We start from the raw sequence: 25,828 nt of genomic DNA, 5'->3' as shown, positions 1-25,828 counted from the left end.
TAAAATGAAGGAAACAAACAATGTTTTTTCTTTTTTTATGTATGCTCTTTAATAAGATAATGGATTGCATCTTGGAAAAAAAAAGTTGATTATGTGAAGGCAGACTAGAAATAAAGTAAGAAAATTTAATTTTTTTAAAAATTGGTAACAAATGTGAAAGTTTCAAAGATGAAATGAAAATGAAAAACGGAAAAAAAATTTAATAATGATAAAGATTATTTTAATTTGCGGCAAAAAGAAAAAGAAAAAGAAAGAGAAAGAGAGAAAAAAAGAGAGAAAAAAAAAAAATATAATTCTGTTTATTAAAAGAAGCAGGTTATATATACATATTATTATTATTATTATTATTTTTTGTTTTCTTTGTATAAGAATTTAAGATATTCAAATATAAAAAAAATTGATTAAATATATATATATATATATATCATTTGATACGACAATACATTAATAATATATTTATTAATTTTTGCCACCAAGATAATCAAACAAGATAATTGTAATTACCATCTCTTGTTTACTAAAAGTACCAAAGGAAATAAATAATTCCCCTTATCAGTCATATCGATTTTGTTATCTTTAAGTCTATTCAAAGAATAAATTGTAATCACTGATAGTTAAATATACCACCTAAACATATAATTTTAAAATATTTATCACCTGTAGCCGCCAATAAAAAAAATATTAATTTGTTTGTTTTGTTTTGTTTTTTTTTTTTTAGCTTATGCATTCTAAGCAATACAAACAAACAAACAAAAAAGTAAAAACTATGAAACATTGTCTACTTCTGTTAATACTTCTGGGATATATTGTATCAGTGCTAGCTGGTTATACGTCTATCCCAGTCTCATCTAAAATTGCTTCTTTACCCCCCAATATTAAATTATTACAAGTTATTAAGTCAATCGGACTTATATCCATTGAAACTTTTCAAGAAATTTATGGTATTCTCACTGATATTGAAAATGAAAGAGAAGACAGCGCTTTTGACTTTAAAATTAAATATAACACTGTTTTGCAATTTTTAAACAACACACACCCTACTATTGTTCCATTAGTTGAGTTGAACTATAAGTTAGGAATTCATGATTTCCCTGAATCAGGTGGCTATCACAACCACGAAAACTTTTTTGTTCTAAACAATAGAAAATATTTTCAAGCTGACGATCTTTTTTATTTAAAGACAAAAGAATTAAAAAGTGCCTTATTATCTGAAATAGAACCAAAGAGGGGTGAAATTCCAATTGGTACCGATGCTAATGCACCAATTATTTATTTCTACGGGTGTGATGAAGATGAAGACTTTTATGAATTTAATTATAATCTTTGGTCTGAGTCACAGGGCGGTAAGATACAATATATTTGGAGATATACATGTGGGTCAATCGAATATGCTGAACTTGGTGCTAATTTAGATTTAAGTCTTAAATTAGATGACCTAGAAGATAGAAAAACCCTTTTGGATTTTGTGGCTCAAGATTCTAATTTAACACGTATTTCAATCACTAATAAGTATAACAACGATATGAAACTTTTGGATCTACAGACCGTCTCTTTAATTTTTGAAGATTACCAAATCAACGGAGATTTTTGGAAAGCATTTGATTATGCAAAAGATATAATTTATAACTTGCCTTTGAAAACAAACGATTTGGTGAATACTAATATTGATCCATACATAGAGTTAATACAGAAGGAGATGGAAGAAAATGAAAAAAAAGGGTTAGACTACGGTATGCTTGGCTGTTACATAAACGGTATGCAATTAAGGTATAGTGAACTTAATATCAACTCTTTTATCAAATCTATCATACGAGAATGGGGATTTATCAAAAAATTGAAAAAAACTTGTTCTGAATCGCTGGCTTTGAAAACTTTTCAGATTAAGAATTTATTAACCACTTATAGTCTTATCTCCCTTCCGTATCTACAAAGTTCGCAGCCCTTGAAGTTTGATGTTACAGATATAAACAACGAGGATTTGATTGTTTATTTCAATGATTTGGAGTCAGACCAAATATACAATGATGTATTAAGTAAAGATATTATTTCCTTTTTTGAAGAATCCCCTTATGGGGAACTTCCTGCCTATTCTGAAAATTGGAGTGAATTAATTTTCTTAATTGATTTCGATGATGAAAATAGCATTGATATTTTAAGGGGAATGCTAAGAGTAATTGAAGTAGTTAAAAACGGTTATCCACAAAGGGTTGGTCTTATTCCCATGGGCGATTGTCGCATTGTATCTGAAATTTATAGACACAAAAGTGATGATCTAGAAGAATTGATAGATTTTTTTCAAAATATCCATGTGAATAAAAAGAAATTCTCGGCTAATACTACACTATGTGAAGAACTCGATGTTTTTTTGCAAAATGTTGCTATAAATGGCAATTCCTTCATCATTAATGGTGAAATATACCCCTTTAGACAAAACTCGTGGAATTATTTAGTAAACAAGGTTATTGTCAAGGATACCACCTTTTTAAGAAAGGAAATAAAAAGATATTTGCACCAATCCTTGGATGAAGTAGTAACTGCAAGAAAATTGCTACATTCAGACTCTCAACCGTTTAAAAGACGTGATTTAAAATATACGCCCGATTATTTTGGCGACTCAACCTACACAACCGAAAACGTGAAAGCAATAACTGGCTTGCAAGGACGTATACTTGTAATCGTACCAAATTTAGAGTACAACATTTTGAATACTTTAACATTGGTGGATAATTTTGATTCTTGTGAATCATGGAAATTTTTGTGTAACTTTTTAAATTTAAAGTTGTACGGGATACGCATTAGATTAATCCATAACGGATCCACGAAATCCAAATATTGGAAGCAATTACTCGACCTGTTTTTTGACGGAGTGCCATCTATTGAAACGTTTCAGAAATCAATGCCTAAAATTCGAAATATTAAGCGTAGTTACAAAAATATTGAAAATGCTAATTACATCAAGAGTATGAGAAAATTTTTACCTGATTTGCCAGATTCACAAATAACTGCACAAAGATTTTTGTTGTTAAATGGGAAATATATAAAGTTGGATATGGACGAAATCCCATCCTCGCAAACTATAAAAAACTTACTAAAAAGGGAGTCCAAAAGAACTTTGAATGTTATAATTGCCCTAGAACAAATTGTTCCTAACTATTCTGAAAATTTAATCGAACCTGATTTTGTTGAACAATTATCTTCTATTTTAACCAAGTCCTTTTTTGACGATTATTTGAATCAAAACGGTATATACTTCACTAGCGAATCCAGTCTACCAAGATTAGCCCTTTCAAAAATATTAGGGTTCAAGAATAAACTAATGTCTTTTGAAGAAGTCAACTATCCCACGGTGAAGCCTGTTGATATCACATTGCTTTTAGATCCGACAGAGGAACGTACTCAAAAAATGTTATCACTTGTTTCAATGGTTCGGAGCTTATCTTTTGTGAATGTGCAACTTTATTTTTTACCAACCAAAGAATTGCAACTATATCCTGTTGAAAGAATCTATTACGATAATATAGGAGAATTCAGTAGTGTTTCCATAGACAATGATATTTTTGAGGCTAAACTTGAATATCTTCTACCAAACTTACATGTTATTAAAGAATTGGATCTCAATATTATATCTGAGATTTGGGTGGAAGCTAATGTTTATAATATTCCGCCAAACAGAAATATTGTTGAAAGCGATGTATCAGGTATGTGTTTAAATGTTATAAGAAGGTCTAGCAATAAAAATGATACTGTTATTAGTCAATTTATCAATATGCGTACATTTGGCTACGGATCTTTTAAACTACCTATGGATGCCTATTATGATGAATATTATGTTAAGAGTTGTTCGCCAGAATACAAGGTAAAAGCCTTTGGTTTAGATATTAAAGCAGATTTTTCTGGTTGGGATTCTTTTAACCTAAATGACGTTTTAAATAATAATAATAGAATTTATATTGAAGTTACAAACGAAACGTATCCCTCTTTAGGAAATTCATTGAGCACCAATAATACAAACAAAATAAATATGGTTATGAACATTTTTGATAAGCGTTATGAAGATGAATTTTTCCAATTTATGGAATATCTACTTCATCGTAATAATCAACATATATACGATATTAAAATTTGGATTTTGGATCACCAAGGGATATCGGTTGCGTTCAAGTCCAAATTGTCCCAGTTTATGAAAGCAAAGGGGCCTATGTTGTTTGAATATGAATTCGTTTCCTATCATTGGCCATCGTGGATGAGGCCCGAGAAATATTTGCACAGAGAATTGGATTTAGCAAGAGTTTTGCTTCTAGATGTTATTTTACCATTAGACATTGAAGCTTGTATTTATATTGATATCATTAAAATAAAAAACTGGAATTTAATAGAACAGGTGGCGTTGAATTACGATAAAAGCTACAGTAATGCCAGTGGCATAATCTACCTGGTACCATATCCTGAAATTGAGTATGGTTACTGGAAAACTGGCTATTGGGAAAAGTATCTAGATAAGAATGACTTACTCTTTTATCAAACTGATTTTGTGATGGTGAACATGACAAATTTTAGGAAGGCGGAAGCCGGTGATAAATTGAGAGTACATTATCAAAGGTTGTCTAGTGATATATTTTCTTTAAGGAACGTGGCTCAAGATTTGATCAATAATATTCAATTGCAGGTCCCGATTACATCATTGAATAAGTTTAGTACCATGCCCTCAGAGGAGAAAAATAAGTTAAACGATTTCCCTACTAATGATGAGTTGTGATAATGTGTTTGTTTTTGTATCTTCTAGTTGCGGAAAAAATAAAAGGGGAAAAAAAAGAATAATGCTTAACCGCAAGTTAGCATTAAAGTTATGATAATGGACTTTTCAATTCAATAAATTCAAACTAAACATTCTTAATAGCTATTTTTTTTTGTGTATGTGTGTCGTTATCAGACTAACATTTCCAGTGGTGGCTATAAGCAGTGTGTTTTTTCCGTTTAGGGAAACTCTAACCGCTTTTAAAATGTGCATTTAATTTTTTTACTTTGTTTTTTTTTTTAAAAAAAAAAGTTATCGGAAGTATACATGCGCTATTTATGATGTACTGTGTTTGTTTAGAAGGTGCTTGCGTTGTAATTCAATACGAGCTTTGCTTTTTCCTTTTTTTTTTTGTAAATTGTACTGTTTTATATCTGTATATATTATTTATATTTGTTTTTAAACATTTGATATTTTTATTTACCTCGTTAAACATTTATTGAATAAAGAATTTTTTTAATTTTTTCAATTTTTTTTTTTTTTTTTTTTTTGATGTTCTCTTTATTTTTGATAACAAAAAAAAAAAAAAATATAATAAATAATAATATTAATAATAATTCAAACACAATTCATTTTAGCATATATGTACATAATTTTTATCTTTTTTATTAAAAAAAAAAAAATGTGTTTAACTTAAGAACAGTTTTATATATTTATTAGCTAATTGCTTTACATTCAAAAAAATAAAAAAAGTTATGTCTATTGTTTTTTTTTTTTATTTTTTTTTTTTGTTTAAGAGTTTCTCGATGAGTAGAAAAAAACAAGGCAATCTTTAAATAGTTTACAAAAATAAAATACATATATATAAGGAATTCCCAGAACCAAAGACATTGTAGATAAAAAAAATGGACAGTGATGCTAATGATTCTGCCACTTTTACCACTAATAATACAAACGATATTGCACCTAATATTATTTTCAAAAATGCCATAAAAAAGGAACAGAATGTAGAGAGATCAACACTTGATAACACAATGAATGCTACGTTTAGTGATAACACTTCTGTTAATAGGAACCCCGATTTAGGAACAAAATCAGAGGGATCAGTGATTGATCAACAAAATAACTATGAGGGTACTACTATTAAGGGTAATATTAATGGAGAAATAACAACTACTGGCATTGCCAACAACACGAGTGAAGGCAAAAGATTAGCCTGTTCTAATTGTCGTAGAAGACGGAAAAAATGTGATTTGGGGTATCCATGTGCAAATTGCACAAAATTTAAATTAGCTTGCAATGTTAATATGGTTGATTTAAGAAAAAAAAGGTATTCCAACAGCTATGTTAAATCCTTAGAAGCTCATATTGCCTATTTAGAAACTAAATTGAAGGAAGTTGTTGAAGAGATTTCGCCTAACAATCAAAAATTACTAAACAGTATGATGATAGGTGATATAATTACAGAAGATTTAAACGATGGTAATAGTGATAATAATGGTAATAATAACAATGACAACAACACTAATAATAATAATAATAATAATAATAATAATAATAATGCAGAGGAGGAGGCTAAAAGTAATGATGTTAATGAAGATAAAAATACAGATAATATTAAAGAAAATACGAGTCTAAAAAATGTGGTTAACGTTATTAGAAAAGAAGAAGATGTATTACCTAAATCTGGAATATTTAAAAATACTAAGAATAAAACTACTAATAAAAAAAATAAAAATATTGGAAATAAAAAAATTAATATTAAAGATATAATAACTAGCCAAGATGACATACGAAAACCTCAAGAATCGAGTTGCACAAATAGTACTGGTAATGCTAGTAAAAAATATAAAGCAGGCACACCTGATCTTGAAAATAGTTGTACCACATTGCAGACAGATAGTTCCATGGCTGCTATTTCCACGACAAACGGCACACCTGTCTCCTCCTCAGTATCTTCTTCATCTCGTATTAAGGATTTGAATACTACGGTCATTATAAGAGATACAACGAACACGGATGTAAACCGTTTAACAGGTAGAGAAGATATTGTGCAAAGTGTTAAAAATTTTTATAAGTGGTTATATCCTGGATATTTTATTTTTCTACATAGAGAAAGTTTTTTGTATGGATTTTTTACAGACAGCGAAGATAATTATGAAAACTCCAGGTACTGCAGCGAAGAATTGGTGTATGCAGTTGCTGCTATTGGATCAAGATTAATACCGGAGTTGAGACATAAAAGTGATAAATACTATGAATTAGCAAAAGCAAAAGTGTTGCAAAAAGTCTTTGTCACAGATTCCGATACATCTGGTTCCGTACCCGAGCAACGCAAAGTTATGCCACAGATTACTACGGTGCAGACGTTGTTATGTCTAGCATTTTATGAACTTGGTAATGGGAACTATAATTTAGCATGGTATTTCAGTGGGTTGGGCATTAGAGTTGGGTATGATATTAGCTTTCAGTTGGATCCGCATGTTTGGTTAACAGCCGATACTGTGACCAATAGCGGCACCAATTCCAATAGTATAAATGAGGGGGAACTTTTAAGTAGCAGTGAAATAGCAATTAGGAGCAGAATATACTGGGGGTGTTATATTGCAGATCATTTTATATGTTTACTGCTTGGTAGGACTCCGTCACTAAGCGTTTCTAATTCTACAATTCCTGATAGCAACGAATTGCCAGAAATAGATGGTACACAGGACTTTCGCTTTGAAAGTAAACACATTTTGCAAGTTTCTATTCCTTTAAAAAATTTAATTATCCTGTCCAGAATTATACAAATTTTTACATCCAAGTTATTTATTGAACCTCAAAATTTGTCGCAGAAATTGGAATATTTGATGAAGTTTAACTTAAAGGTTTATAATTGGAGACAATCGTTGCCGGATTTCTTAACGTGGTCTAAGAAACTATTGAAAAATGGAGATCTTTCCATTGATCCTACCATCTCATATTTTTGGTATCATTATTATATTGTGCTATTAACTTTTAACAAACCCTTTATACAAAATTCAGATGAAAGTATCATGGTTGTTAAAGAGGTATTGCAAGACTTGAAAACATTGTATTCTAATTTTAAAAATAAGTTTTTTAATGGTGGATTTGATAAATGCAGTTTATATCAATTGTTCAGTTGTTTGTTAAGTATACAATGTATTAGAAAGATTATGGAAGCGGAAAATAAAGACAAACATGATGCATATGAAGAGGGTAATTCCAATATCAGTAATTCAAATACCTCTGGTGGTGATGTTCTAGAAAAAGACCTAAAGTTTTTCACAGATATGTTAAAACTAATGAAGCAAACTTATTGTGTTGCTGATACAGAAGCATTATTTGACTTAGATGGCGGGTCGAAAAATAGTAATGGTAGCCTTAATAAAAAAGGGGTGACAAGGAGAAGAAATATTAATGGTAAGAAGATCACGAAATCAGATACAGTTAAATCCAGGCAAAATACAAATATTAAGAGTATAAAGTCACTTTTTAAAACCAGTGCTTCTTTTAATTCCACTTCAACTAAACGTTCTGGCATTGCTGCTGCTGCTGCTGAAAATTCTAGTTCCACTGTTGAAAACAATGGCGTTATAAATGACATTAACCATATTGCATCACACCATCGCAACAGCTATCAAAACAATATATATTCGGATTTTAATGAACAAAGTGGCAACCAAGGGGGGAAACAGCAAAAGGGGTGCAATTTTTCTCACATATTAGATGAAGACAATAAGCTTTTGAAAAAGTCTTCGACGTCATCCGTGGATCATAGCATTGTTTCTGCTACCGGTGATACAATTGATGCTTCAAACAGTAATGTGGAAACCACAAATATAAATTCAAGTAACGTAATACATGGTAACATCTTTAATTACACATATGACTTTAGTTTGTCGGATGAAATTGATAGTTTAATCAAGCAAGTATTTGGTATAGATCATTTCAATTTAAATCCGCAGCATACGTTATAATATTGGAAATCAAAATTTGATTGCTACTCACCAAATGAGAAGAAGTGTTTGAAATTAAGCTCTTCTCTATTGTTAAAATTTAACTTAGATATTGAGAGAGGAGGGGGGGGAGACGGACTTGATCTGCAGTTTTTTCTAAGTGAGTCATTGAAATGGGAAAATACCAAAAGATTATGCGCAATATAAACGGATAGGAATGATGTGGATGGGTATTAGCCGGTTATCCGGGATTATCGGTATGTAGGTTATTGCTATGGAGCTAATATGCGCTACGCCCTTTTCTGGGTCAATATATATATATAAACTACAAATAAAATAACGTAATAATAAATATCACGAGATTATTGTGCAATTTCCGTCTAATATAAACACAACTCTCTCCAAAGATTAGTACGTATTAAAAAAATAAATATTAAATGACGTTAGTCGTTTCTTTTTACAACTGATAGCAGAAAATTCTAGTTAAAATATATTTAAAACAAAGGGAAAAACTTGTATTGAATAAGAAGTCAATAATCAAAATTCTAAGAGCGAAAACTTTATCCATCTTTTTCTTTTCCTTTCTTCTTCCTTCTTTCTTACTCACTGAGTCTATTTCGAGTCACGTTAATTCAACTTACTTGTAGTTATAGTAAATATAAATTGTAGGCTTGAATATTTTGTATTAACTTTAAATTGTCAAACCTTCGTATTCCAATGACTCTTCCAACAGCTGAGTAGTATTTAAAGTCAAAATTTAATTAACATCGTATTAATAGAAGAGTAATTAGTAGACTCAAAATTCAAATAAAATATAGTCATAGATCTATCGATTGACCCTTTATTTCTTCCCCTTTTGCTCAAAATATATTAGCTAAAAATTTAACATTAAATAAAACAAAAAAAAGGAAAAAAAGGAAAAGGAAAAGGAAAAAGAAACAAAGTTAGACACAAATAATTAAATTAAGAAAACTACGTACACAAATTTACGTATATATTAGATAAGATAAAAAAATAAAAATAAAAATAAAAATAAAAATAAAAATAGAATAAAAGACAAACAATTTTATATATAAATAAAAAGCACTGAGCTAGAATTATAAACCATTGGTAACTATTTTTAATTAAAAAATTAATAACAACAAGAACGAAAACGAAAACAAAAAACAAAACACATAACATGTCCTATTACTCCGCAAGTCCTGGCCTTTCTAACAATAATATCACCACTCGAACCAATGGAATTAATAATACTCCTATTCCGATAACAAATGATAATATTATTAAAAATTCATCTGAGAAAGGACCAATGCCAACTACTTTTAATAATGCAGATATCAATGTTGGCACCAATGTCTCCTCATTAGACACAAAATTATTAGATAACTTTAATAAGGACGATATTCCATCCCCCCCTTTATCACCCAAACTGTCAGCTTCTAAAACACATCCTGATACGGTCAATTCTTCCCCTTCTGTTACTGATCCAAATACAATTAATTGCACCGGTACAACTCCGACTTTTTTAAGTAGCAGTGATAGAAATATTACTAATGGTACAAGCATTAATAAAATAACCAAGCCGCTTGTTTTAAATCCAGATTGGAGCCGTAAAAATTATACCAGTTCTTTAATGACATTTCTATCGCATTACAGATGTTTTGAAAATAAATACCATCATCCTACTTCTACTTTAACCAACAGCGCTGCTAGTAATGCCGGCTTAACGTATAAACGTGCTAATACTTCAAGAAAAGCTTATGCATCCGATCCAGAACTTACTTCTAGAGTATATCGTACACGTTTAAGAACTGGTAACACCAAGAATTCTGGCGATATAAATGGTACTAGTGCTCCCCAGACACCTGTTGCATCTCCTGAATTGAAGAGGGCCACTCTATCCCCACCCTTTAGTGCATCTTCATCGCGTCATCATTTCCCTACTATTCATGCCAAGGGTAACGCTACGCTTACCGCCTTGTTAGGATCTAATCATGAACCGAATATGGGTTGGGAAAAATTGCCTGATTATTCTCCCAGCACCAAAAACTTGAAGGAAAGTAACAAAAATGCATTAAAAGTTGAATGGAAAGGTTCATCTATGGATTTACGAAATGATCCATTGAGAAATAAGTTGCATCCTGCTGAACTAGTATTAGCTCAAATACTAAGATTACCTTGCGATTTATACTTGGATTCTAAAAGACGGTTATTTATTGAAAAGGTGCATAGATTGAAAAACGGGTTGCCATTTAGAAGAACAGATGCTCAAAAAGCCTGCAGGATTGATGTTAACAAGGCTAGTAGATTATATGCTGCTTACGAAAAAGTTGGTTGGTTAAAAGATGAGAATTTTACTAAATATCTTTCATTAAAGAAGTGAAAACATTAGTTGGGGTGTTCGTAATATTCATTAATTTTAGGTTATTTTTTTTTTTTTTTTTTTTTCTTGTTATGGTTTTAATATTCTTATATTTTGATTTAGGGTTTAACTGTTTTATTTAGATTTTCACGTTTCTGGTTTTAGTTTTATGGTTTAATATTTATTTATTTATTTTTTTTTTTTTTTTTTGGTTAATAATATTTTTTTAAATTTTTACAAGTAGACAGTTATACAATCATCATTTAATTTGGAGCTTAATTTAATATATAGTTTATTTTGTTATTGTTGTTATTAAGTTAATTAGATATTATTTAAAAAAGAAAAAATTTTTTTATTCAACATATATATATTTTTTTTTGTTTTCCCCCATATATTTGTATGCCTAGAAAGTTAACGTTAGATTGCGATTTCTTATTCTCTTGAAATCCATTATAAAATTGACAATCTATCGTTAAATTTTCCTTTATTAATTGTCATCAATTTCTTCGTATCTGGCAATTAGTTTCTTTTTATATTCATCCATATCTTTATCCCATAGCTCAGCAGCAACTGCATTTAATGGGGAGCTATTATTTGGTTCCTCTAGTAGCGATTGTAACGATAATAAAATGGTTTGTACATTATAAACAGCACTCCATTGGTCTTTTAAAATATCTAAGCATATGTTCCCACTCATATCAACATTAGGATGCCACATAGGACTGGTAAACGTCACCTTTGGTGGAGCATATGGATAATTATTAGGAAATTGAAGAAAAATTTTGAATTTCAAACCTTCATATGGCGTACTGTCTGGGCCTGTGATTATGCCACTCCATTTGGTTAGGTCATCATCATTTATTGGGAACGCACTTAATCCCGGTGGCGCACTCATCATCAATTGTACTAATTCGCTTTGTAATCTTTGAGTGACTGAATGTCCTTCTGGTATTTTAGTAGTGGTTTCATTACTAATGATGCTATTATTAGTGGATTGTGATGGGTTCATATTTATTTTATTTTAATGTCTTTTACCTTATGTTATTTATTTTTTTGGCCCTTTTATATATATATATATATTTCTTTTTTAAAAAAAAAAATAAAAAATGAAAAAAGGGAAAATGTAAAACTATAAAATCTACTTGCTTATATGGCAAGTTTTTTTTTATTTTATTTGTTTTACTTGTTGGTTCAGTAGATTAGTCTTAATAATAAAGAAATTTTATTTACGACTATAATGTTAAATGCTATGTTTGTTGAAATTGTCACAAAAACTTTGATTGAGAGTATATAATATTATTACTTTGCACTTTGTGTATAATAACTATACCCACTGATAAATCTTAAGATTGGACTATAAAATATCATACATTAAACACTTTTGGAATTTTATATCTTGATGACGATAACATCAATTTAAGTTAAAAATAAGAAAAGAAAAGAAAAAAAAAAAAGAAAAAAAATGGGAAAAGCCAGCTTAATATTATTTTTTTTTTTTTCCGTTATAAAATTTGAGAGCTGTGCATTACATGATTTAAAAAAAAAAGAAAAAAAAAAAAAGATAAAAAATAAATTAATATTATAGAATTTATCGTTCTAACCCACTATTACAAAACTGTGTACACAGATTAATTACGTTTCACAGATGATACCATTGCCCTATCACATATACCTAATTATTTCTATCTAACCAACTCATGTATTGTATTCTCGAACTGGTCAAGCAGCCAGTAGCACCACTGCTGTTGGCTTGTGTACTCAGTTTATATTGTTCATATAACTTTTTAATATCATTAGTTTTATCTAACTCTTTGGTTATTTGTAATATTTGGGAATTTAAAAATTTTATGGTGGTATCTATAGGTTGAATTTGTTGTAACAATAGCTCATTGTCATCATGATCATAAAGTTGAAAAAATTGATTCAAACATTCTTTAAATTTTATGGTCTTTTCTTCAAGTTCTTTAAAAGATTGTAATCTCAAAGACAATTGTTTATTATACCTTATTTGAATATTGATTTCAGTTAATAATAAGTTAACCTTTTCCTCGCTATTTTTTAGTTGGTAATCATCGATCTTTTCTAGATTCAATTGGTGTTTTAATCTGAAAAAACGTTCATCCAAGTCTGGAATGTTTAAAATATTTCTCAATAAATATAGTTCTAGTTTATCGAAATTTTTATCGATTGCATGCTCCAATAAACTTTCGAGTTTTGCTGTTCCAATTTTAATTTCTTGTTCCAAAAACATTTTTTTTTCAATGCTGGCCTCAGTGGCTTGAGCTTTATCTTCATCTTGAATAGTTTTTAGCAAATAATTTTCCATTGCTTGAGTGCACTTATACATTAAAAGGTTGACAGCATTTATTATGTCGTCAATAATTGAAATTGGTGGATAATCAAAATGTTCCGTTAAAATAGACGTTGATTCCATAGTATGGGCACTCATCTTGTATAGGTATGTTCAAAACTTAGTATATTAAAGGCTTGTGGTGTGTATATATATAAGCTAACCAAAGGATTTCTAGAAGCTTTTACGGCTATTAAGTCTTACTGATAGGCTTTTTTTTTTTTTTTTTTTTTTTTTTTTTGGGGGGATAAAAAGAAGAAAAAGGAAAAAAAAAAAAAGCATTTTTTTGTGATTTTTTCTTCCTTTTTTTAATTTTATCCGTTGCAAACTTCGAACATATTGTATTATTTCTAAACAATTATATATATATACATTATGGTCCCGTTTAAACATTTATACTTTGAGTTAAGGTGGAATGAACATCTGTTCACATTAGCATACCACATGAGTCAAATATTTAATATAAATTTGTTTATTCATTAGATGAACTTTCTTCATCACTACTACTATCACTGCTAGTCTTATCACTATCGTTATCACTGCTACTGGCATTATCCTCATAAACAACCTCTTCGCCATTTTCTTTTTCTATTTTTGGTAAATCTAGTTCCTTGTGACTTTCTCTATTTTCTGTAGACACTTCATCATCAAATACTATTTTCTTATTAGAAACTACCGGTAAATTTTGTGCACTCATATTTTTTTGGTTATCCATTGTTTTATCATTTCCTGTATTCGCATTAATATTAATATCGCTACTTTTGCTTCCATCCCCGTATAAAGTTAACAGCGTACCATCCAGTGAAATCAACTTACCAGTGGTAAAAATATTTCTAATGGCAAATTTAATTTTTCCATCTAATTGTTGGCCATTTTCATCGACCCAATAACCCAAGGAATTAGATTGATTGTTACTAGAATTTTCCCCATTATTAACGTAGTCTTCATTATGAACAAATGTCCATGATTCTGGAATATTATTTTTTTTTACACTAGCGTTAAATGCATCGTGGATTAATATACCAATATGAGATGCAGATTGAATGAAAATCCATCCTTCAATTATATCACCAATTTGTGGTGTCCAAGCTATGAAATCAACGCTACACCAAATAAAGGAAAATGGAGTATCTGGAGTAACTTTAAATAATTGCTCATTTTCTTTGTCGTCTTCATTGCGAATGAATTTCAAGTTTTCATAACCAAGTATAATACCATTGACATCGTTGTTGTACTTCATAATCATGTTGTCTAAATGCTGTTTTTTTATTCCCTCGATGGGATTATTTAAATACATAGGCGCTAAACAACAGTACATTGATACAGCAATTTTAACCATGCAGTTTGAAATACCTGTTTCTGAACTAATTGGATTAGTATAATTTCTCTTTTGTTTTTTAATAAATGCTCTGGCTCTTACATCTTCTGACAAGGTAATTAATTTACTACTGCTGGATCTTTTAAAAGACATGCTTGATGGTATATGAGGGGGGTTAACAGTTTTTATTATAGTTCATATAGGGGCTTTGAATCAAGCACTGGGAAAGGGTGAAGATAGTTTTAAGGTTAGTTGCAAAATGGTAATTATTTTATAACTAAACAACTGTGGGATAACCAATAACAAGATGTGAGTGATAAATAAAAAAAATTTTCTTTTCTCCCTGTCATTTTTTTTTTTAATATTTTTTTTTGTAGTTTTAAAAATGGGAAAAAAGAAAAGTTAAAAAAAAAAACAAAAAAAAGAAAAAAGAAAAAAGAAAAGTTAAAAAAAAAAAAAAAATGACAATTCGTATTAAAAATAATGGAAAAAAAAATATATTAAGCTATGATTTTGCCCAGGATCGAACTGGGGACGTTCTGCGTGTTAAGCAGATGCCATAACCAACTAGACCACAAAACCAATGTTGTTTTTTTTGAATTTTTCAAAACTTTTTAACTTTTTCTTTCTTTTTAATTAACGTTTCTTTTTCTTTTTCTTTTTCTTTTTTTATTCTTAACTAAAAACAAAACTTTAAATAAAAAAATTTTTTTGTTTAATAATAATAATAAAACTTGTACAAAAAAAGAAATTGAAAAGTACATAAATATTTTTATTTTCTTCTTAAAACTCTTTCCACCAAAAACTATTTTAGCAACTGAAAAAAAAAGAAAAAAAAGAAAAAAAAAAGAAAAAAAGAAAAAAAAAAAGGAATCACATCAATACATTCATACAACTCCTGTACACATACCTCTATCAATAAGAAAGAAAAAAAATGGATATTTCAAAACCTATTGGTTCTGAAATTACCTCTTTGGATTTCAGTGTATTGACATCCCAAGAAATTCGTAATTTATCCGCCAAGCAAATTACAAATCCAACTGTTTTAGATAACTTGGGGCATCCAATTAATGGTGGTTTATACGATTTAAGTTTAGGTGCCTTTTTACGTAACTTGTGTGCCACTTGTGGTTTGGATGAAAACTATTGTCCCGGTCACCAGGGTCACATCGAATTACCGGTTCCATGTTACAACCCATTGTTCTTTAACCAATTATATATTTATTTACGTTCTTGTTGTTTATATTGTCACAATTTCCGTTTAAGAAAGATTGAAGTTCATCGTTACGCTTGCCGGTTAAAATTGCTGCAATATGGTTTGATCGATGAATCGTATAAACTAGATGAACTCACCGTGGATAATATGTCATTTGCTGAAAATGATGATGATGAAGCCATTGAAGATAATGGTGATAATACCTCTTCTTCACATAACCAAATCAGTGAAGCCATTTTGGATGAACTAAGAGCCAAACGTCAAGAATTTGTAGATGTTAGCATTGCAAAAGCTTTAAGTGACGGCAGAACTTTTGAAACTGGTGTTTTCACTGCTACTGTTAATGATGAAAGAAAAAATTTGATCCACGATTTTTACAAAAAGATTTTAAGTAGACAAAAGTGTGATAATTGTGGTATGTTTTCTCCAAAATTCAGAAAAGATGGATTCACCAAGGTTTTCGAAACCGCATTAACCGATAAACAAATCACCAATAACAGAGTCAAAGGGTTAATTCGTAAAGATATGATTAAAAAGCAAAACCAATCCAAGAAACTAAGTGGTGACGAATCCAACACTTTGGATGATGAAAATATCCCGATTATGACCAAACCTAAAACTGGCTCTACCTATATCCTAAGTACTGAAGTCCGTAATATCTTGAGAGCCGTTTTCAAACGGGAACAACAAGTTCTACAATATATCTTCTATTCAAGACCAAATTTGTCCAAAAAATTGGTAAAGGCTGATATTTTTTTCATGGATGTAATTATCGTTCCCCCAACCAGGTTCCGTTTACCATCTAAATTGGGTGATGAAGTTCATGAAAATGCCCAAAACCAATTGTTGTCTAAAATATTGACCACTTCCTTGCTAATTAGAGATTTAAATGATGAAATGAGCAAGTTGCAAAAAGATGTTGTTTCTGTTGATGATAGAAGAATTATTTTCAATAGATTAATGAACGCTTTTGTAACTATCCAAAACGATGTCAATGCATTCATTGATTCCACGAAAGCACAAAGTTCAGGAAGCAATGGCCGAGTTCCTACTCCAGGTGTGAAGCAAGCTTTAGAGAAGAAGGAGGGTTTGTTTAGAAAGCACATGATGGGTAAGCGTGTTAACTATGCTGCTCGGTCCGTTATTTCTCCAGACCCAAATATTGAAACTAATGAGATTGGATTACCACCTGTTTTTGCTAAAAAATTAACTTATCCAGAACCTGTTACTAGTTACAATATCGCTGAATTGCGTCAAGCTGTGATAAACGGTCCAGAAAAATGGCCGGGTGCCACCCAAATTCAAAATGAAGATGGCTCATTGGTCTCTTTGGTTGGTATGACTCTAGAGCAGCGTAAGGCCTTGGCAAATCAATTGTTGACTCCTTCTACTCATAATTTTAATCACACTTTGAACAAGAAAGTTTACCGTCACATTAAAAATAGAGACATCGTGATTATGAACAGACAACCAACTTTACATAAGGCCTCTATGATGGGTCACAAAGTTAGAGTCTTGCCATCGGAAAAAACTTTACGGTTGCATTATGCAAATACCGGTGCCTACAATGCTGATTTTGATGGTGACGAAATGAACTTGCATTTCCCACAAAATGAAAACGCTAGATCTGAGGCTTTGACTCTAGCAAATACTGATTCTCAATATTTAACTCCAACTAATGGTTCGCCCGTAAGAGGTTTGATCCAAGATCATATTTCTGCAGGTGTTTGGTTGACCAATAAGGATAGTTTTTTCACTAGAGAGCAGTACCAGCAATATATATACAGCTGTATTCGTCCAGAACATGGACACGCTTCTAGAAAAAAAATAGTTACTGTAACACCAGCTATTATTAAGCCCGTGCCTCTATGGACTGGTAAGCAGATAATAACTACTGTTTTGCTAAATGTCACTCCTCCTGACATGCCGGGCATAAACTTGAAGTCTAAAAATAAAATCAAAAACGAATATTGGGGCAAACACTCTCACGAAAATGAAGTTATTTTTAAGGATGGCCAATTACTATGTGGTATCTTGGATAAATCACAATACGGTGCTTCTAAATATGGTATTGTTCACTCTTTGCACGAAGTTTATGGCCCTGCAACTGCTGCTAAGATTTTATCAGTTTTGGGTAGATTATTTACAAACTATATTACTTCTACAGCTTTCACTTGTGGTATGGATGATTTACGTTTAACTCCCCAAGGTAACAAGTGGAGACGTGATATTTTAGCCACTTCAAATGACACTGGTAGAAGCGCTGCTGCCGAAGTTACTAATTTGGACAAGGACGTTGCTCAAGATGATCCAGAATTGAAAAGACGTTTAGAGGAAATTTTACGTGATGATAACAAACTGGCCATTTTAGATGCTATTACCTCCAATAAGGTCAACGGCATTACTTCCAAAGTTGTTTCCAAGTGTGTTCCTGACGGGACCATGAAAAAATTCCCGGAAAACTCTATGCAAGCGATGGCTCTATCTGGTGCTAAAGGTTCTAATGTTAATGTTTCCCAAATTATGTGTTTATTAGGTCAACAAGCTTTAGAAGGTAGAAGGGTTCCTGTCATGGTTAGTGGTAAAACTCTACCTTGTTTCAAACCATTTGCAACTGATGCAATGGCTGGTGGCTATATTAAGGGTCGTTTCTATTCCGGGATCAATCCCCAGGAGTATTATTTCCACTGTATGGCTGGTCGTGAGGGTTTGATTGACACTGCTGTGAAAACATCCAGATCCGGTTACTTACAACGTTGTTTAACCAAACAATTAGAAGGTGTTCACGTCTCATACGACAACACAGTTAGAGACGCTGACGGCACTTTAATTCAGTTTATGTATGGTGGAGATTCTGTTGACATTACCAAAGAATCACACTTGGTTGAGTTCAACTTTTGTGTTGATAATTACGATTCCTTATTGGTCAAGTATAACCCTTCCGCCTTAGTGGAACACTTGAACGTTGATTCTGCTATCAAGTATGCCAAGAAGGCTTTGAAATATAGAAAGAAGCATAAGAATGAACCACATTACGAACAAACCGTCAAATATGATCCAGTGTTAGCCAAATACAACCCAGCTAAATATCTGGGCGCCGTCTCTGAAAACTTTCAGGATAAATTAGAAAACTTTATTGATAGCAATTCGTCGTTGTTTAAAAATAACAAAGGCATAACTGATAAGAAGTTTAAGGCTTTGATGCAATTGAAATATATGCGTTCTTTAATTAATCCAGGTGAATCTGTTGGTATTATTGCTTCACAATCTATTGGTGAACCATCAACTCAAATGACATTGAATACCTTCCATTTTGCTGGTCATGGTGCTGCAAATGTTACATTAGGTATTCCTCGTCTAAGAGAAATTGTAATGACAGCATCAGCTGCGATTAAGACTCCGCAAATGACATTGCCTATTTTAGATGACGTTACTGATGATCAAGCTGATGCTTACTGTAAATCTGTTGCCAAAGTTTTATTGTCAGAAGTTGTTGATAACGTCACTGTCACTGAAACTGTCGGTTCGGCTACTTCTCGTTCCTATGTTGTTCATATGAATTTCTTTGACGAAGAGGAATATAATGACGAATATGATGTTGGTAAGAAACAATTGGACACTGTTATCAGTGAACGCTTTTTGGATTTGTTAGAATCGGCTATAGTTAAAGAAATTAGAAAACAAAAAATAAAAACGAGTTTACCAGATGATATTAACGTTGCTGTTCCAAAATCGCAGTCAGCCTTGGGTGCATATGCTACCACTATGGCTGATGCTGCTGATAACGATGAAGAAGAGGCACGCAAGAAGGGTAAACAGGCCGTTTCTTATGATGATCCAGATGAAGACGAAATAGACACTATGAGACAGGCAGAAAAATCGGATGATGAAGATATGTTGAATTCAGATACTGAAAATTCAGGTCAGGACTCAGACTCAGACTCAGACTCAGACTCAGACAAAGATGCCGATGCCATGGATATAGATGAGATTGAAACTGCGGCTACTGCTGCCCGTAAGAATATGACCAAATCACAATTGGACAGGCAATCTTCCATTATCACTTCTCATAAATTTGTTACCAAGTATCAATTTGATGATGATGCTGGTAAATGGTGTGAATTTAAAATTGAGTTATCTTCAGATACCGAAAAATTGTTAATGGTTAATATCATTGAAGCTATATGTCGTATTTGTGTCATAAGGGAAATCCCACACATTGGTCGCTGTATTCATCCTCAGCCAGAGGGTGGTAAGCGTGTTTTGGTCACTGAAGGTGTCAACTTTCAAGCGGTTTGGGACCATGATACATTTATTGATGTCAATGGTATTAGATCCAACGATGTTGCTGCTGTGTTAAAAACTTATGGTGTTGAAGCTGCCAGAAATACTATTGTCAATGAAATTAACAACGTTTTCTCTCGTTATGCCATTTCTGTTTCTTTCCGTCATTTAGATTTAATCGCTGATATGATGACAAGGCAAGGTTCCTATTTGGCTTTTAATAGACAAGGTATGGAATCATCCACTTCTTCATTGATGAAAATGTCTTATGAAACTACTTGTCAATTTTTAACTAAGGCCGTTTTGGACAATGATCGTGAAGAATTGAAAAGTCCATCTGCTAGGTTGGTTTTAGGTAAGCTATCAGGTGTTGGTACTGGTTCTTTTGATTTATTAGCTAAACAAGTCAATTTATAATAATTATTGCAATACGAATTAAATTTTATACTATTTTTACACCTTATATATAAATATATATATATATATTTTTTTTTTTTTTATTTCATTTTATTTTGTAATTGTATGTAAGATATTTGGTGTGTTGTTGTGAATTAATTTTGTGGAAAGTTAACATTTCTGAGGTTTTATTTTAAATATTTACAAAAGTTTTATCATCTTACGGTGAATTTAATATTAGTATGCTATATGCATCAAGGCGAAATTATAAAGCTCAATGTTTATGTTAAAATATATATTTATTTATTTTTTTTTTTTTTGTTTTTTTTTTTTTTTTTTTTTTTAGAGTACGTTACTTAAAAGCATTAGTCTACAAAAAATATAAACAAATAAATCAAGTATATGATAGAAAGAAAGGGAAAGAAAAAAAAAAAAAAAAAAATCAATGAATTAAATACAATAGAAATAAACTACTCAATATCAAAGATAGGTTTTAATTTCTTAATTAATAACCAATCTCCCTTTGGAACTTGATCTCTAAAAACCGGATCTTTCAAAGTATCAATGGAACTTCTGGAAATCATAGAGTATAAAGTATCTTTTTCATTTACATGACGGCCCCAAATAGGTTGCTGAGAAGAAGGATCGTCCAAACGCATAGCAACACCAGCAGCAGTTTGACCCTTCCTGACTTCTGTAACAGGTTCATGATTGATTTCTAAAGAAGCCACTCTACCTAATAACAAAGTTTGTTTTTGTTTATTGGTTGGATCAATTTTAACAGCACAAATTGGAGTGCCAATACGCAATATACCTTCAACAACATCAACACCGATAATCATTGGACCACGCTTGTTAATAATTTGAATGGTATTCAATACACATGGGAAAATAGCTTGAGAACTATATTCTTCACGACGTTTGTTTTTCAACTCTTCTTGATAAGCTGTAAATGAATCAAACAAATGATAAATAATATCCGCATTAAAGATCCTAATACCTTGTTCCTCAGCATATTGTTCAGCTTCTTTATCAATCTTAACATCAAAACATAACATAACCGCATATTCTTTGGCTTTTTCCAGCATTGTGGCACATTTCATGACATCACGTTTATAGACAGGACCCAAACCAATCGACATAACCGGAATCTTCATGTCTTTTAAGAAATCCAACAATGCTTCTAAAGAACCTAGAGTAGAAGCTTGGACAACAACACCCTTACCTGTGTTGTCTACAGAATCCAATAATCCTGTCAAATCATCCATAACATCGTCCATTAAATCTTCTTCGTCATCATCTGGGCCAACAACCAATAATCTGGATCCAGAAACAGCCTTTTCTAAATCATTGGCAGCAATTTTAACACCCAAAGCTGCTTTAACCTCCTTATGGTGAACATACTCACTCTTTAAACGCAATTCACGCAATGGTTGTGGTGTTAATAAGGCTCTGATGGTTGTTACGATTGGTCCATTCAAGCCACAAAGCACAATTCTATCACCCTCCTTCAAAGTACCATTAGATAAAATAACATCAATGGTAGTACCAAAACCTTCAATGACTTTAACTTCCAAGACAGTTGCTTCAATATCGTCAGATACATACCTCAATTGTTTGGACATCCTCTTTTGGGTTAGCTCTAGTAATAACCACAATAAATCTGGAACACCTTCACCGGTAACAGCCGAGGTTGGAACAATAGATACGTATTTAGTAATATTCTTGTTCTGGAAGTATAGTTCGGAGTTTAAACCTTGTTCGGCCAAAGCTACCTTAATAGATTCCAACCTGGTTTCAAACTCTTGTTTGACAGCTCTTGGTTGTTTTTCAAAAGAATCTCTGAAAGAATTGTTTGGTGTGGATTGCCAGTCATACAATCTATCGATTTTGTTTAAAGCAACAACAAATGGAGCCTTTCTATCTCTCAATAACCTTATGGATTCGATGGTTTGTTGTTCTAAACCATGCATGATATCAATAACCAAAATGGCAATATTACATAAAGAAGAACCTCTGGAACGTAAGTTAGTAAAAGATTCGTGGCCCGGAGTATCAATGACCAATAAACCTGGAACATCAAACGTTTGCTCTTCATATTTAGCCATAACTGCGGTTTTTTGTTCAATAGCATCAATTGGAAAGTAAGTAGCACCGATTTGTTGGGTAATACCACCTGCTTCACCACCTTGAACATTTGTTTGTCTAATTTTGTCTAATAATTTGGTCTTACCTGTATCGACATGACCCAAGATACAACAAATAGGAGAACGTAAATCTTTGTGGGGAATAATCTTCTTTTTTGGGGCAATAACTTCATATTTAGAGCCTGCAGCGCTTGGCGTGGCTTCTCTGGATACTGGGGTTTTAGGTAATTCCTCAGTTTTATTAGTAGAAACTTCAGATAGTTCCTGTTCAAACATTTGGTCCTCTTCTGCTTCTTCTAATTCCTCTTCAGTTGGCCCAGTAGCTTCATCCTCATCTAAAGCTAAATTTTCCCAATCATCAATTAAAGCCTCGTCTTCTTCTTCCTGTTCTTGCTGTTGTTTCTTGGCGGCAGCAGCATTTTCCTCGGATTTTTTCATCTTTTTTTCAAACTCTTCTTTTTCTAAATCCTCTTTGGATTTACCCTTCTTCTTTTTACCATAGACAACTTTCTTTGGCTTGAGAGTATTTTCTTTGCTGGTATCAACATCAGCAGAACCTTCTTTTTTTTCCAAAGCAGCAACTTTAATGTTACCAGCAGATAATAAAGCAGCTCTTCTTCTCTCTAGTAGTTTTTTTTCCTCTTTTTGTTTTCTAGTCAGTAATTTACCTTCCGCCTTTAATCTTTCACGTTTAGCCTTTTCCTTTTCCTTTTTCAATTTTTTCTCTTCCTCTTTGGCCTTAGATTCTTTTTCTAATCTTTCTTCCTCCTCTTTTTCTAATCTTTCTTCTTCTTCCCTTGCTAACCTCTCTTCTTCTTCCAATTGTTTCTTTAATTCTAATTGACGTCTCAAAGCAGCTAATCCCGCTGGAACTTTTTTCTTCGATTTCTTAGATGGAGCAGAAGTCACTGTGTCATCTGTTTCTGATTGTTTTGTTTCTTCAGGCACAGTCTTTGTGGGCGTTACAGTTTTATTTGTAACTTTAGCACCATTTTTCTTTTTGGCAGCTTGTTCCTTTTTTTTTTGTTTTTCCTTTTCTTTTTTTTCCCTTTCTTTTTCCTTCTTAGATTTTAAAACAGGTTTACCAGCAGTTGATGCAGTATCAAGGCCTTCATCACCCTTTTCCTTTTTCTTTTTCTTGGATTTTTTCAAAGTTGACATAAAATCTGCTTCGATATCATCAGCACCAGCAGTGGTGGCAGTATCTAGCTCAGCAGAAGGAGCTGGTGTAGTTTCTTCAGTTTGAGGTGCGGAAGAACCTAATTCTTCAGTTTGTGATTTTTGTTCACTTAAATCATTTTCAAAATCTTCGTCCCAATAATTTTGGGAATTTTTCTTAGATTTCTTACCCATTATAGCTGTTTCTTTGTCTTTTTATTTTTTTTTTTTCCTTCTTAATATCTTTAAAGTAATATAATACCTATAACCACCAACTTAAGTGGTATGAAAAGATAGAATCATACAACAAAAAATGGGTATTAAAAAAAAAAAAAAGTAACAAAAAATATACATTGGAAAAAAAATTTTCTTTTTTTACACCAAGTAAAGTTTAATATTTTTTTTCGTCATAGAAAAAACCTGGAGGCATAGATTTCTTAAGAATTGCCGTAGAGCACCAAAAATAAAGTGAGAAAATGGAAAAAAAAAAAAAGAAACGTTAGTTATTGTTTCTGTTTTCAGCGTAGTGTTAAATTCAATATTGCGAAGTTATTTCGGAATACCTCCTTAACGGATTGCGTATAAAATAACATAAAGAAGAAGAAAGAAAAAAGAAAAAAGAAAAAAGAAAAAAGAAAAATTAACGTTTTCCATAATATAATCAGTTTAATATTTAAGAACTGTATAATTTTAAAGCTCATCCTCAAAAAAAAAACCATAAAATCAAAAGCAAAAGTTTCACTAAAATATATCCACACAATATGTCTACCACAGTTGAAAAAATTAAGCTTATTGAAGATGAAATGTCTCGAACCCAAAAGAATAAAGCCACTTCCTTTCATTTGGGTCAACTAAAGGCTAAATTAGCTAAATTAAGGAGGGAATTGCTACAGTCTGCTCAAGCAGGCAGTGGTGGTGGTGGTGGTGTTGGTTTTGATGTTGCAAGGACAGGTGTAGCATCTGTTGGTTTTGTTGGTTTTCCATCGGTTGGTAAGTCTACTTTATTATCTAAATTAACAGGTACCGAATCTGAAGCTGCTGAATATGAATTTACCACTTTAGTCACTGTCCCTGGTGTTATTAGATACAAAGGTGCCAAAATACAAATGTTAGATTTACCAGGTATTATTGATGGTGCTAAAGATGGTAGAGGTAGAGGTAAACAAGTTATTGCGGTGGCTAGAACTTGCAACTTATTATTTATTATACTGGATGTCAATAAACCAATGCACCATAAGCAAATTATCGAAAAGGAATTGGAAGGGGTGGGTATTAGGTTAAATAAACAGCCACCTGACATTCTAGTTAAGAAAAAGGAAAAAGGTGGTGTCTCCATTACAAACACCGTTCCATTAACTCATTTGGGCCATGATGAAATTAGAGCTGTTATGCACGAATATAAAATTAACTCTGCTGAAATTTCATTTAGATGTGATGCAACTGTTGATGATTTGATTGATGTCTTAGAATCTTCCAGCAGAAAGTATATCCCAGCCATATATGTCTTAAACAAGATTGATTCGTTATCCTTGGAAGAATTAGAACTATTATATAGAATACCTAACGCAGTTCCGATTTCCTCTGGTCAAGAATGGAATTTAGACAAATTATTGGAGGTCATGTGGGATAGATTGAACCTAGTTAGAGTTTATACTAAGCCAAAGGGGATTATGCCTGACTTCACTGATCCAGTTGTATTGAGGAGCGATAGATGTTCTGTTAAAGATTTTTGTAACACAATTCATAAATCACTAGTTGATGAATTCCGGAACGCATTGGTTTATGGTACTAGTGTTAAGCATCAACCACAGTTTGTTGGTTTGAACCATGTTTTGGAAGATGAAGATGTGGTTACCATTTTAAAAAAATGATATGTAAAACTAGCCCTTTCTATATATGG

General features: G+C 31.7%; 9 protein-coding genes and 1 non-coding gene across 10 annotated transcripts; 5 read left to right on the top strand and 5 right to left on the bottom strand.

Annotated features, from left to right (window-relative positions):
* Positions 1–766: 766 nt before the first annotated feature.
* KRE5 (Kre5p) lies at positions 767–4,756 on the top strand (the record flags this gene model as incomplete). Its single annotated transcript, XM_046078511.1, has 1 exon — positions 767–4,756. The coding sequence occupies one exon, from the start codon at positions 767–769 to the stop codon at positions 4,754–4,756; it is 3,990 nt and encodes a 1,329-aa protein (XP_045936794.1).
* An 884-nt stretch (positions 4,757–5,640) lies between these two features.
* On the top strand, positions 5,641–8,718 carry TEA1 (Tea1p; the record flags this gene model as incomplete). The annotated part of the gene is made up of 1 exon (XM_046078512.1): positions 5,641–8,718. One exon carries the CDS (start codon positions 5,641–5,643, stop codon positions 8,716–8,718), a length of 3,078 nt encoding a protein of 1,025 aa, XP_045936793.1.
* Positions 8,719–9,877: 1,159 nt separating this feature from the next.
* SCDLUD_000458 (uncharacterized protein) lies at positions 9,878–11,080 on the top strand (the record flags this gene model as incomplete). The annotated part of the gene is made up of 1 exon (XM_046078513.1): positions 9,878–11,080. One exon carries the CDS (start codon positions 9,878–9,880, stop codon positions 11,078–11,080), a length of 1,203 nt encoding a protein of 400 aa, XP_045936792.1.
* A 466-nt stretch (positions 11,081–11,546) lies between these two features.
* Positions 11,547–12,068, bottom strand: UBC11 (putative E2 ubiquitin-protein ligase UBC11; the record flags this gene model as incomplete). The annotated part of the gene is made up of 1 exon (XM_046078514.1): positions 11,547–12,068. One exon carries the CDS (start codon positions 12,066–12,068, stop codon positions 11,547–11,549), a length of 522 nt encoding a protein of 173 aa, XP_045936791.1.
* Positions 12,069–12,731: 663 nt separating this feature from the next.
* MTW1 (MIND complex subunit MTW1) lies at positions 12,732–13,508 on the bottom strand (the record flags this gene model as incomplete). The annotated part of the gene is made up of 1 exon (XM_046078515.1): positions 12,732–13,508. The coding sequence occupies one exon, from the start codon at positions 13,506–13,508 to the stop codon at positions 12,732–12,734; it is 777 nt and encodes a 258-aa protein (XP_045936790.1).
* A 373-nt stretch (positions 13,509–13,881) lies between these two features.
* RPA43 (DNA-directed RNA polymerase I subunit RPA43) lies at positions 13,882–14,880 on the bottom strand (the record flags this gene model as incomplete). Its single annotated transcript, XM_046078516.1, has 1 exon — positions 13,882–14,880. One exon carries the CDS (start codon positions 14,878–14,880, stop codon positions 13,882–13,884), a length of 999 nt encoding a protein of 332 aa, XP_045936789.1.
* A 355-nt stretch (positions 14,881–15,235) lies between these two features.
* On the bottom strand, positions 15,236–15,309 carry SCDLUD_000454. Its single transcript has one exon. It is a non-coding gene; the product is annotated as a tRNA-Val (tRNA).
* A 352-nt stretch (positions 15,310–15,661) lies between these two features.
* Positions 15,662–20,644, top strand: RPA190 (DNA-directed RNA polymerase I core subunit RPA190; the record flags this gene model as incomplete). The annotated part of the gene is made up of 1 exon (XM_046078517.1): positions 15,662–20,644. One exon carries the CDS (start codon positions 15,662–15,664, stop codon positions 20,642–20,644), a length of 4,983 nt encoding a protein of 1,660 aa, XP_045936788.1.
* Positions 20,645–21,093: 449 nt separating this feature from the next.
* Positions 21,094–24,123, bottom strand: FUN12 (translation initiation factor eIF5B; the record flags this gene model as incomplete). The annotated part of the gene is made up of 1 exon (XM_046078518.1): positions 21,094–24,123. The coding sequence occupies one exon, from the start codon at positions 24,121–24,123 to the stop codon at positions 21,094–21,096; it is 3,030 nt and encodes a 1,009-aa protein (XP_045936787.1).
* A 566-nt stretch (positions 24,124–24,689) lies between these two features.
* Positions 24,690–25,799, top strand: RBG1 (GTP-binding protein RBG1; the record flags this gene model as incomplete). The annotated part of the gene is made up of 1 exon (XM_046078519.1): positions 24,690–25,799. One exon carries the CDS (start codon positions 24,690–24,692, stop codon positions 25,797–25,799), a length of 1,110 nt encoding a protein of 369 aa, XP_045936786.1.
* Between the last annotated feature and the right edge of the window lie 29 nt (positions 25,800–25,828).

Source organism: Saccharomycodes ludwigii, chromosome I (assembly GCF_020623625.1).
Source record: "Saccharomycodes ludwigii strain NBRC 1722 chromosome I, whole genome shotgun sequence".
NCBI lineage: Eukaryota > Fungi > Ascomycota > Saccharomycetes > Saccharomycodales > Saccharomycodaceae > Saccharomycodes > Saccharomycodes ludwigii.
This window is presented reverse-complemented; position numbering and strand designations above follow the sequence as displayed.